The sequence below is a fragment of the Aethina tumida genome, chromosome 2 (genome assembly GCF_024364675.1).
Source record: "Aethina tumida isolate Nest 87 chromosome 2, icAetTumi1.1, whole genome shotgun sequence".
Classification (NCBI taxonomy): Eukaryota; Metazoa; Arthropoda; class Insecta; order Coleoptera; family Nitidulidae; genus Aethina; species Aethina tumida.
In genome coordinates, this window is record NC_065436.1 from 16,716,274 (window position 1) to 16,730,946 (window position 14,673).

The 14,673-nt window shown below is 28.9% G+C and overlaps 1 protein-coding gene across 4 annotated transcripts in view; it reads left to right on the plus strand.

Moving 5' to 3' along the window:
• Positions 1-1,738: 1,738 nt before the first annotated feature.
• LOC109603894 (protein apterous) overlaps positions 1,739-14,673 on the plus strand; it is a 128,090-nt gene continuing 115,155 nt past the window's right edge. For all 4 annotated transcript variants that reach the window (XM_049963502.1, XM_049963503.1, XM_049963504.1 and 1 more), the window contains exon 1: positions 1,739-2,309. In XM_049963502.1, the coding sequence (XP_049819459.1) occupies positions 2,262-2,309 (48 nt within the window). In that variant the 5' untranslated portion in view covers positions 1,739-2,261. The remainder of the gene's footprint in view (positions 2,310-14,673) is intronic.

Consider the following 14,673-nt stretch of genomic DNA (forward strand, 5'->3'; position numbering starts at 1 on the left):
CTGTCAGATAATCAAATCAATCAATAATATGTAATTTGAAATATGTTAAATTATCTAACTAAGATATAATGATAATTCTGTTAGATTTTGAGATAGTTAATATTAGTGTGCATGAATCTTACAGGGTCAGGTCACCGACAATTTATTTTATTTATGTATTTAAACTAATTTTATATTTATTAATTTTAAACAAATTATTAATAATTAACATTTTCACAGAAGACAACACTAAATATTTAAAAATTTACTAGAAATGCCTTAGCTACCAGTAACTTAATATGCCAAAAGTAATAAACAGTGGTAGAAAAAAATATGGAATATTTATTTACTTGTTACAAAAGTTACATAATGTTTTTCCAAATCTGTTGCAAATCTGAACAAATCAATCAATATCAATTTGGCCTGGAAAAAAGTATGGAATATTTTATTAATATTCACAAAAAATTACCAATAACTAAAATATTTCAATATTTCGTGGTGTAAAGTATCAGTGGTTGGCATCTTTCTCACAAATGTTCTACCATTCACACAAAATTTATTTACTTTCACAAAGTTCAACTACTCTTTTCTTAAATTAAAGTGGAAAGTAGTGTTGAAACCGACCGAAAATGTTAAGAATTTAGATACAACTAATCGCAAATAAAAAAATATTCCATATGAAAAGTCACAAGGGACAAAAATCCAAATTTTGAGAATATTCCATACTTTTTTCCACCACTGTATTTTTGAATAACTTTTTTTAGAAAAAAGTTGCATAAATTATCTCGAACATTTAAGCATCAATTTTTGCAAAAATAAGTTAAATAAAAAAGTTAGTACTTTATTTAGAAATCTTCCAGATTTCAACAAATTCTGTTGATTGCCCAGAAAGCGCAAGCAAATATGAAAATACTGTTTGTAGCAATGATATTAGTCGGCCATGGACATTTAAGTCAGTTTTTGTTTGTATGCCACGACAATTAAATAACAAAATAAAAAATCCAATCTTTGGGAATATTCCATACTTTTTTCTACCACTGTAATTTTGAAAAACTTTTTTTCAGAAAAAAGATTGCATAAATTATATCGAACATTTAAGCATCAATTTTTGTAAAAATAAGTTAAATAAAAAAGTTATTACTTTATTTAAAAATCTTCCAGATTTCAACAAATTTTGTTGAATTTTACAAAAATCGCCAATATAAAAATACAGTTTGTAGCAATGATCTTAGTAGGCTATGGACATTTGCATTTGGAGTTGCATAAATTATTTCCAACATTTAAGCAGGAATTTTTGCAAAAATAAGTTAAATAAAGAAGTTATTAGTGTATTTAAAAATTTTGCAGATTTCAACAAATTTTGTTGAAGTTCAGAAAGCGCAACTATGAAAATACAGTTTGTAACAATGATCCTAGTAGGCTATGGATATACGTCAGTTTGTGTTTGTATGTCACGACACTTAAATAACAAAATGTCGATTAATGAATAAATATGATGAATGTAGAAAGAAGCACAGACCGATATTCAGGATTGTATTGAAAGCAACTCCATGAGAAAAAAGTGAATACCACATCAAATCCAGAACGATTTATCTATTCCGCACATAAACAAATACTATCTAGATTCGGATAGGATAGGTGAAGCCCTTCCAGTCGTCTTTTAGGTGTCCCCCACGGCCCCTCTCTATCGCGGGGCGGAGTCACGCGGTTTCGTTCTCCTCACATGCGCCAAGGCAACAGCCGCCCGTGTACCGCCGAAGTGCGCGGACGCTATACATCTAATATTGCCATGTGTGTGTAGCCAAGTGTCAGCTACATCTAGTGACATGCGCGACGGTTTTATTGCCAATTGCTCATTACATGTATTTTTTGCACGTTTGTTTACGGAATAGCTCTACATTCAAGTGCATCGGTTGTTATGTAACACCAAAGACCTTTTGAACTGTGGAATTTACACTTCGAGTGCAGACAATTTGCGTTGTTTGTCGGCCGAAATTTTTGACTTTTACTTTCGCGCGACCCCTCAACTCACCGCAACTCCTTCACGAACCGGTGACAACCGTCCGCCGACGTCGCTCAGTGTTTTGACGGTGCGGTGACACTCGGCCGGCATGCCCGCGGACGCCGTCGTGTTCTAAGAAGTCGGAGCGAAGAATAAAGCCCAAATACTTGTTTGTTAATATTCCGCGAGTGAATTTTGTTGTATGTTTTTGGTGTGAGCCGACGGACCCTGGATAACCGTGTCAAGATACTCCGTCTCAGCGGTCCTGCCGTCACTGCAGATGGGAGTGTTTGAAGAGAGGCCTTCTTACACGCCCGGGATGCATTGGGTGAGAATCGTAATTTATTCGCAATATGTTGACGTTCGCCGGTAAATCTGGAGTTGGAACGAAAGCGCGGGAACTTCGCCGCAACATTTCAACCACCGCTGGCGCGCATTTCTTTGTTTTTGTTTATTTGGCGATGATTTAATTCTAATCGTTAAGCCTTTGCTTTTTTTTTCTTTAATTAGTTTGATTTTGCTAATGATGCCGGTCAAAGAAAGTTCAAATTTTATTGGTACTATTTTAAGGTTTGCCATTTCCTCACAAATACCTGGCCAAATAAACAAAATATAATCTCAAAACTAAAAGACACATAACTGTTAAATTTTAAGAAACATATGTACAAGAAAGTTTCCGTTCAGGTAATCCTGCGAGCGTTATTCCACTTTGCGACGGTGGGTAGTACCCACTGACTACACTTTGTTACACATTTTGTTAACGGTTACAGATTTAATTGTTTTAAGAATAATGCTGTTACGATACAATTGTTGTATACATATACCCAGTGTAATTAATTGTAATTTATCCTATTGGAGTACTACCCAAACTACTTCTTGAAAAATTTTACTTCAGTTATGTTTACAAATATGGAAATCTTTGGTGGTTTTTGATCTGCATCATCACCTATTTTTGATGGACCTGAAAAGTAATTAAATAAATATCATATTTATTTTTTATTCCTGTTGTAAATGTAACGTAAATAAAAATTAATAAATATTATTTATATGAAAAATGTATTACTTTTTATTGTGGCATTACTGGTGATAATTTAAAGGAATTAGTTACATACTACTTAAATTTAATCCTTATATAGATATTGTAATATTTATGAATTATATATTCCAGTTGAATAAATGATATTTCTGTTTAATATGTATATTTATAAACATATAAATGTAAAATGTATGTAAAACTTAGAGGGAGTCACTGACATTTAAAAAAGACTAATTTGCAAAAACTTGAGACAAATTTATTGAGTTTTAAACAAATTATAAATGAGAAGACAACATTAAAAATCTCAAAATCTATCAAAAATACATTATTTAATATTTTTGGAAAGTTCTATTTTCTAATATTCTTAATTGTGATACTAACTGAATACTAAAAAATTAAATATATAAATCTAGAATTATTTTTAAATTATTTTTTACCTACAATGATTTTCAATCTCATGTTTAGTTTTAAATTATTATATATGAGTTATGTTCATAAATGAATTTTTAACTTCAAATTAAATGAATATGAAATCCTGAAAATATGGAAATGTACACACATATCTGATTAATAATTGAAAAATTATTTTCTAGTAAAATTTTAATTGAAAATCGTATAAACTTTATTTATTCATAATTTGGAAATTTAAATATTTAAAGTGGGAGGTCTAATTGCATTTATTTTTTCATTTTTCTAACAACAAAATTACTTCAAATCCTCATTTATCAGTTTTCCAACCGATTCCTTTAGAATAAAAATGGTCCCCACTGTCTTATATTGAGACCATTAATAAATTTCAGTAATTAGATTTCAGTATTACTTGTTTTTGTTAGGACCTTAAAATTATTATTTAAATCTCTCCCACAACTCAAAATGATAATAAATAAAATAATAAAAATATGAAATTTATCATAATTTAGAAAACAATTTAAAATGATAATAAATAAAATAATAAAAAAATAATGGTCGATTTTAATTGATTTAGTTTTGCCTTTTTATTGTGTAAATGGGCGGAACATTTTCAGTAAATGTATAATTTAGAGTGTATATTCATATGGATGGATGGATAAAATAAAACATTTAGCTTAAATATAATCATTTATATTTTTTAATACATATATTTTTTAAATTTTGTATCTTTAATTAATTACAATATTACATTATTTAATATACCTAATAATAAATTATTTTTAATTGAAAACATAAATGATAAAATCTATCAGTTATATATTATTTTTTATATAAAGAAGTATATATTTTTTTAATTGTAAGTTTCAAATATAATCCATTCGCATTATAGACAGGTTAGATCAGTTTAGTTACATACTAATTAAATTCAATCTCTAAATGTAATTTTAATTCAATGTAATCTTTATGTATTATAAATTCCAGTTGAATGATAGATATATCTGTTTTAATATGTATTTTTTATAAACGTATAAAAGTATAAATAACACGTAATTACTAAATAATCATGTATTAGACCAAAATCTAATAAAATATAATACAATTTTTGAATTACTTTGTTTGTTAAAATGAATTTTTAATTTAAATTAGATTCTGAAATTTATTTTTTAAAAAAAGTATTGAAGTATACATTAATTATGTCGTAGTTCTTCTCAGTACACAAATAATTACAATTTATTGTATAAATACATAAATACATTAAACAATACATACAATAATAAAAGAAAAATTTAGTTGAACTACGTAAAAGGGCTTATTGGATTTATATTTTATTTATACAATTTAATTTGTTTATATTTAAACCATTTTAATGCGTTCCTTATTATTAATTATTTTATGTATTTGTGTTTCAACAACGTTTTTAATGTTTTATAGTTTTAAAATTATTTTATTTTATATATATGTGGTATAAATATGCTTTTAGCAGGACCGTAGATTAATATATTTATATTATATTTAAATCTTTATTAGTAACATTCTAAATACACAAAATGGCAATGGCAAATTCATGATGGTTGCTTTTAATTGATTTTGTTTAGTCTTGCCAATGTGTAAATGGACGGAACATTTTCAGTTAATCATTTTTAATCAAACTGTATTTTCATATAAATGATATAGGTGGGATATGGACTGTGTATCAAGTTTTAAATACCCTTTACATAGTTCATATTTCAAAATCTAATTAGATTTCATTGTGATTTCTATTTGTCTTAGTTTTTCTTATATATTTCTACTAAAAGACTTTGCTATACGTTGAAACAATCGATTTGTTAATTCATATGAATCTTATATACAATAAATAAAGTTATATCTACAAAAAACTAAAAACATTTTATCAATAGATGAGAACATGAGACAGGGTGTCCGTGCATTATTTACAACGTGACCCATAAAAAATTATCTCCGATAGACAGATACTTTTGACCCTTAACGTTTTAAATAAACTGATGATTTACAATCGAGTCTAAAATAAACAGAAGTCAAACGGTTTTGATAACATTTGTCATAAAACGATTTAAATCGTGATTTATTTAATTTTAATAATAGAAATTATAAATGTAAAAATAAATACAATTTATTAATTGATTGCTAGTAAAGTCAACAAACTAGATTGAAATTAAAACACTCGTCTGCAGCAGTAAAAAGCCAATACCCGACGAGGTGGATTAAAGGCAACACTCGAATGTTCGTATATGACACATTAATTTAATTCGAATAAAGTTGGTGTGCTCAAATTGAACACGGTGGTCTGGTGAATGAATAGATATACAATTTCATTCGATCGACTCTGTTTAAATTATTTTTTACATTTTTTATGTGTCAAGCGACGTAATTCGTTATTTTGTGGAAAGCCCAGTCATTATCTGCACTCTTGTCTGCAATTTTGAGCCATTTTAGGGATTGGCTGTTTAATCTTTAATTTAATTGTTTAAAAACGCTGTGAATGACAAACTTTTTATCAAAAGTTTCAAAATGTTGAACGTTTTTATTACAAGGATCTTTCTTAGTTCTTGTAAAATAGTTACATTAGTTTTTAAGTTGTAAAAAGTTCGTTAGGCTGTGACCCTAACATAAAATCTATGAATTTTAATTATATTAAGATTAATAACGAAAGATGTGGAGATAATAAAAATATTTGATGTAGTCTTATAAGCCTTCTAAGAGACATATCGCAGGCGTTTTAATTTGTTAAATAAAATATTTGCCACCTTTTTGAGTGTTTATCATATTTATCCTCATGATATTCTTAGTTTCGTGAATGTGAAAAATATGATTTTGTATTTTTTATTCTTAAATGTGCTATTCCTATTATCAAATAAATTATATTGATAAAATATTTAATAAAAATTAATTCATTTTGTATACTTTTCGAAACGTTTCATTTATTAAAACTGTTCATATTTAATAACATAAATATTTTAAAATATCACCAAATTACCAAACAACAGTACTTTAAACATTCATTCGATTACAGTGTTTTATGTGATGACTGACTGGACTTTCCGTGGAATATGACGTATGATATTAATCTAGAAATGTTTCTTTAATTCCGATTTTTGACATCAGTACAACTAAATCGAGATAAAATGTATCGAAAAAATGAGATAATATACAAAATATTTAATGCAGTAACTGTGTTTTGGCACAAAAATTATTAATTTTAAGGTGTTGTGTTCAATAATGTCTAAAAAAAAAACATTATGGGGTATGTATGTAATACCGAAACTATTTAAAATATTCTAGCTGCTATTTTAATTGCAATACATACAATAAATAAAATAATTCTATAAATGTTAGGATGTGCAATTTACCCAAAAACTTTATTAAAAATAAAAATGAATATATTATTCCACATTATGGAAATGTTTAAGGATATAAACACACAAAATTATAATTCTACGTTAACCTTCGATACGTGAGTTACATTTACCTTATGTTACAAAATACAATGATTAGTATAAAGAAATGATATATATTGCCATTTTTCAAATATTTCAACATACCGAATATGGGACACATTAAATCTTTATTTTAAATATTTCTCCACTATGTCGAATAGATTCTTTGTTTTAGTTGATCTATTTTGTGAGTAGGGATAGTTGAGAAATTATTGAACATTGATTATTGATTATTTGACACTTACATACCTTGATAAAAATATACGACAATCTGTATAATATACTACATAGTAACATAGTATTTAATTTTGAAGTGATTTAGATTCCAAAATGTGTATTATTTCTTCACCCTCCTCAAGAGTGATGACCAGCACTCATTTTAGGGCATTTTAAGCATAGGATATATCATCAGCTTAATAGGTCTTTAAAAAATCTCTAACTAGCTAAATAATAATTATTGAAATTTACAATTTGTCTTAAGTCATTAATCTGAATTAGGCATTTGTTGCCATTTCTTAATTACTGCAACACTGACATATTTGTACATATTTTGCGAGGCATATTTTAGCCACTCACTTCTTGGTATTTTAAAATTCCTGGTTTTATTTCCACAAACAGAAAACTCGTACGAAGCCAAGATGTGATTGACGTGCACAGTAGCCACACAATTTTCAATTATTAAATTTTTGTTAAATTGAAATTAAATTTTCATTTGAGTTGCCTGACATCGGTATTTATTAATTAATAATTATCACAATATAAAAGGAATAGGCAAGTTGCATACGCTTAAGAAATGTTATTAACTTGAGGTGACTATGCAATTTTTATTCAAAATTGTTTTATAATTATAATATAAATATGCAACCAGGTGAAGTAATTTTAATTATCGTATAATTTTACCACCTTACCTTAGCCGTTTGTTTCAGTAATTTAACAATTACATTCTTAAAATTGGGCTTATTCATTCCTTTGTGTTTGTTCTTTTATCGGAGCGATTTACATGATCTCGTATTAAAGAAAATTATATAGAATTGGATGGATATTACCAAATGATTTCTGAGATTGTCTTGATAAAATTCATGGGTTTAGTTATTAAATTAATACCTGTTGCGTTTCTAATGACATTTAATTATACTGGTTACTTATAATGCTCTTATTATGAAAAGTTACCGTTCACGTTAAAAATATGCTTTAATTATTAGGTCAAATTTGAAAACTAATAATGTATTATCCTCCGTTGAAACAACAAAAATTGTTTAAAAACAAAACGCAGTCAAGTAATAGGCATTTCCTGTGAGGGGTGTAATTGAGGGGTGGTTTTGTTAAACTGTAACCCTTAATTTTCTCTATTTTTACAACAAGTAACAATATGCGTTGTGTAGTTTCATTAATAAGTTGCATTTTGAATGACATTAGGGGTCAAATTTATTTGATAAAGCTACCTTCAATATTGGGTTTCGTCTGCCACATCATTTCCACGAAAATGTTGTTTGGTGTGAACTGTTATGAGTTATTTCCTTTGTACACATCTAGAACATTGTAATTTGTCAAAAATACTTACAAAAATACCTTATGTAAAACAGGAAGTTGTCTATGGTTAAGGTACCCTAAAATTGGTATCTCTAAATTTAATTCCGAAGGCTTCACCAATGGGCAAATTAATTAAAAATGGTGCATTTTATAAAAAAATAGATTATTAAGAAACCTCCAATGTATATTTGCTCAAGTTTTCTGGTCTAAATTCGTGAAATGGACCAGATGGGTTTATGTTTACGTTCTGATGAAACCACTGAGTAATTAGTGGCGTTGCAGCGGCTAAGTACAAGATTATTGGTTTCCAACTTGATATCAGGCTTATTATAAATTATATTACATAATAAACCACTATTTTGTGATACAAAAATTCGTTACTTTGATAATGTTTCCAGTATCTTGTTTTCTTGTATGATTATCGTTCATTTCAAACTCTCCAACGGATACTCTCTGCTCATATCCGTGGTAAAACCAAAACTAAAATTAGCAAAACCATAAACGACCGTTTTTTCCCCAGATTGGCAGCTGCAATCTAATTGGTGCAATTTTTATCACCAAGAGCAAGCATATTTCTACGTTTGGTTCAAGGCATGGTTCGTTTATAATTCGACTTACAACTACACACTGCTGTACAACTACAGCAATGGACGAAGGTTTTTTATGCAATTTTCGTCTTTTTCTAACTGTGGGATACGCCCTTTGTATGTTAAAGTAGTTCCTCCAACACAAGCTAGTATTGGAGGTTAAAGGAATTTAATTTGACTTGCATATGATTGATACACGTAACATATTTAGACAGGAAACTGAATTAAGTAGTCCTAATAAGCTTAACTAACAAAAAATTTACTTAATTATTCAAATTTGAAGAGATGATGAGCCAGGTATACTACTTCATGGACTGAGGAAGTAGAGATTGGATATCATTTGTTCATAAACTGATTGAACCTTTTGAAATCGTTTTCGTTATGTTGGGGTCGCCTTAAGCAAGATAGAAATAAAAATGAATTTATTTATTGTAAACATTAATTTAATTAATGACATGACATGTGGCTGTTGGACTCATTCGCCATTTTTGTAGTGAACTAGGAAAACTTTAAATTATTCTTAATTTATTCATGATTTAAAACAAAACAAAAAATTTGATAGAAATTCATTGAATATTTATATAATTAATATTATTCATATTTGTGAATATAGATCTCTGTTATCCCATAGATGATCTGTGACTCTTTCTGGTATTGTTTGGGAAGCATAACTCCTCCCCTTGTCTTAAACATTTCTATATGTTGTATGTGAATTACAAATCCTTCTTTTTACTTACCTCAACATACTGAAAGAAATAAATTAATTAAATATAATACAATGTAATTTATTACTTTCATTTTTATATAAAACTTTTTGATTTAAATTCTTCAGCTTCATTCAATAATATTTTGGAAGAGTGATGGTAGCAGGAAATTTATTATACATAATATGGTATTGTCTTTAATGAGTCACGTCTTGCATATGTTAGTCTAACAGTTGTGCAATTTAGGTTTCTGTCATTTTACCTACCACAGAATTCATTAAATATTCCAAAGTGATTAGTTAGGTATAAAATACAGTTTGTTTTAAAAAACATTAATTAAACGTGATTGACAGCCCAAAACAACCAAACTCTTTAGATATTTTAGAATGCCTATTTGTTACATCATTAAATAGGATCTAAAATTGAACTTCTATAAATACATTTTTTATAAGGCAATCTGTTCCCCGTAAATTGTAAGGTTATAATATAATAATAATTATAGTACGCGACAAATATTTTGAATCAGCGAAAGTGCTGTTGTCGAAGAGTTTTTTGCCGGTTACAAAAAGTAAAACAAACTTGTAACGTCTATATAGAATAAGTAGTATTATACGTCCTTAAGACGATTTTCGCAATTACAACGTCTTCAAACTGTCAATCAAAATGAGTGCATAATTCCTGCTTAATCGCAGCTGCGAAATTTCTTGTCGGTCGACTAAATAGGAAACTGTCACCGGCAGTGATGCCAACATCGGGTTCTTTCATAACGAATGTTCCAATTAATTGCTCCAGTTCTCTAGTGAATCCATTCAGAACTCACTGTGATTATCTTTAACCAAATACGTGCAAAATATTTATGTTTCGCACACCCAACCCACTTATTACATATTTTAATAAGAGCAGTGTAAAAAGTGTAAGTATGCTGCTCCTCAACTTTCATTTTTTAAGTAATAAACGAAAAATGACTCGCGAACATAAATATATAAAGTTATCTTTATGTCTTAACGATTTTGAAATACCTTAGTGCTGGGTTTGCAATTATTATAATTAAAAGCGTTTTCTGACTAAAAGCCACTGTTTTATTCCTTTTTAACTGCCCATTGAAGCCTTTAGCCTCGCCAGAATTTATTTATTTCAAGAAACCACACCGATACACGTTCACCGGTGCCAATGTACATTTTTAATGTTTTACCGTTAAAAATCCACTGATAGAGGCATTTTAAAAAAGTCACGATGTAAGAAGATTGTATATTGTGAGGTGCTATTGACCTCTTCATATTGGCGCAGATTAACAGGTAAACCGATTAAAGTCGAGCACCGGTTGCCCTGAAAGCCTGTCGGCATTTCACATGAGAGAATATTATATAGGATGAGATGGGACGGGACACCTTGTAAATATACCCACACTTTTCCATTTCACACTCACACAATTCTTCCAACGGCAAACATTGACGACACTCTAATTTAAATATTCTTTATTCATCGGTGCATCCGAGATACCGCACTGAACTGTTTAGTCTTCTCATAATTTGTACGCACAAACAAAGGAATTGAATTACAAACATATCATTTTAATTTGTTGATTTCTAATTCGGATCCTTTGAGGGATAAGGGTTAGGATTTTTTCTAATTTTAATTTAGGAATAGCTAGAAATTAGCTTGTTGGCTGTTGAACTTATTTACTGAAAGGGTAATAAGTCATTGGTAAGATGAAACGTAGCTCAATGTTTGTGGTTAATAGTAGCCATGAAATTTGTTTGGATACGATGGAAGAAGATTAATGATTAGAAAGAATAAAAGCCAGAAATGCCTTTTCATTTATTTCTATTTTGTAAATTACCTCTTCGGTACTCCAGCGACCATTTATCGTTATCCAAATATACCAGCTGATGTCATTCTGATGAGATTTTGCATAGATTTTAATTATAAAAACTAAACATTGGTGTAAAAGTCTTTGGTTACAGTTTAAAAAGCACATGGCTATGATTTTTTTCTAAATTTAATTTAGGAATAGCTAGAAATTAGCTTGTTGGTTGCTGAACTTATCCACTGAAAGGTAATACGTCAATGAAAGGGTGAAACGTAGCTTAACGTTTGTGGTTAATGGTAGCCATGAAATTTGTTTGGATACGATGGGAGAAGATTGATGATTAGAAAGAATAAAAGCCAGAAATGCCATTTCATTTATTTCTATTTTGTAAATTACCTCTTCGGTACTCCAGCGACCATTTATCGTTGTCCTAATATACCAACTTATGTCATTCTGATGAGATTTTGCATAGATTTTAATTATAAAAACTAAACATTGGTGTAAAGTTCTTTGGTTACAGTTTGAATAGCACTTGGCTATGATATTTTTCAAAATTTAATTTAGGAAAAGCTAGAAATTAGCTTGTTGGCTGCTGAACTTATCCACTGAAAGGTAATACGTCAGTGAAAGGGTGAAAGGTAGCTCAATGTTTGTGGTTAATGGTAGCCATGAAATTTGTTTGGATACGAAGGGAGAAGATTGATGATTAGAAAGAATAAAAGCCAGAAATGCCTTTTCATTTATTTCTATTTTGTAAATTACCTTTTCGGTACTCTAGCGACCATTTATCGATATTCATATATAACAACTGATGTCATTCTGATGAGATTTTGCTTAGATTTTAATTATAAAAACTAAACATTGGTGTAAAGGTCTTTGGTAATAGTTTGAATAATACATGGCTATGATTTTTTAAAAAATTAATTTAGGAATAGCTAGAAATTAGCTTGTTGGCTGCTGAACTTATCCACTGAAAGGTAATACGTCAGTGAAAGAGTGAAAGGTAACTCAATGTTTGTGGTTAATAGCAGCCATGAAATTTATTTGGATACAGTGGGAGAAGATTGATGATTAGAAAGAATAAAAGCCAGAAATGCCTTTTCATTTATTACTATTTTGTAAATTACCTTTTCGGTACTCTATCGACCATTTATCGTTAACCAAATATACCAGCTGATGTCATTCTGATGAGATTTTGCATAGATTTTAATTATAAAAACTAAACATTGGTGTAAAGGTCTTTGGTTACAGTTTGAATAGTACATGGCTATGATATTTTTCAAAATTTAATTTAGGAAAAGCTAGAAATTAGCTTGTTGGCTGCTGAACTTATCCACTGAAAGGTAATACGTCAGTGAAAGGGTGAAAGGTAGCTCAATGTTTGTGGTTAATGGTAGCCATGAAATTTGTTTGGATACGATGGGAGAAGATTGATGATTAGAAAGAATAAAAGCCAGAAATGCCTTTTCATTTATTTCTATTTTGTAAATTACCTTTCCGGTACTCTAGCGACCATTTATCGTTATTCATATATACCAACTGATATCATTCTGATGAGATTTTGCTTAGATTTTAATTATAAAAACTAAACATTGGTATAAAGGTCTTTGGTAATAGTTTGAATAGCACATGGCTATGATTTTTTTCTAAATTTAATTTAGGATAAGCTAGAAATTAGCTTGTTGGCTGCTGAACTTATCCACTGAAATGTAATACGTCAGTGAAAGGGTGAAACGTAGCTCAATGTTTGTGGTTAATAGCAGCCATGAAATTTGTTTGGATACGGTGGAATAAGATTGATGATTAGAAAAAATAAAAGCCAGAAATGCATTTTCATTTATTTCTATTTTGTAAATTACTTTTTCGGTACTCTAGAGACCATTTATAGTTACTCAAATGTATCAGCTGATATTTTGCTTAAATGTTAATTATAAAATTTTATATTGGTGTAAAAGTTTTTGGTTACTGTCTGAATAGCACATAGCTATTATTTTTTTGTAATTGTAGCTATAAAATTTGTATGTAGACGAAGGCAGATTGACCAATAAAAAGAATAAGAACAAGAAATACTTTTTTATTCATTTCTGTTTTGTAAATTACATCTTGGGTACTCTGGCGACCATTTATCGTTACCGTAATACACCAGCTGATGGTATTCTGATGATATTTCGCATAGATTTTAATTATAAAATTTAGGTGTAAAAGTTTTAAGTGGATAACTGTTAATTGATTTCTTTCAAATTTAAGTTACTATGTTCTATAACTGTACGTCGAATGTGGCATTTCCAATTCAATTGTTGTTAGAAGATTACGGAATATGTATTCAACTATTAATAACTAGTACCATAACAGAATACAAATAATAGTAAGCTCCAAATTTAAATTCTAGTAGTAATTTTATAAATTATTATTATTTACTATTTTTTTTTAAGAATCGATGAATGTAGGTTAAATTTTCAAGTCAAAATGTTTTAGTACCGTTTTTAAAAATCTGTTCAAACTAAATAGCTATTTCAAAAAAGGATAATAAAAGTCTAAGATGTTAGGGTCGATTTTAATAAATTTTAAAATGGTCTTTCTTGTTTGTGTTAGAAATGTAGTCCTGCTAAGGATTTCTATTTTTACCAAAATTAGACAAAATATGTACACTAAACAGTTGTATAATGGAAGTTTTAAATAAATATATATCCCAATATTTTATTTTATATACTAATTATTAATTAACATGCAAAATCTAATATGTACACCAGTTCACTGTCACCTTACTATAATTTATTGAGAAAGCCTGCTTTTTACAGACCCATTGATTTTTTACGCATTTCAATTTCTTTTAGATGAATATAAAAAAAGACTGGCACGGAGGTGATGCTGTATAGAAAAAGGTAACAAATGATTCTGTTTTTCTTTTTGCACAATATGTTACACACTAAGAAATATTTCGAATCATAATGTAATGCCATAAAAAGCATCCTTTGAGAAAAATTACAATGAAAAAAAAGTAATGTAAATGGCATAAAATAGATGTAACTCCATTTGCGTCGAAGGAGTGCGTATGTTGGAGACCTAATGTGCAGAATAATCTGATTTTGAAATGTTGTAGATAGGCTGAAGGCATAATTTAACACTAATAAGGTGAAGTGAGTTCGTTGGGTATTCCGC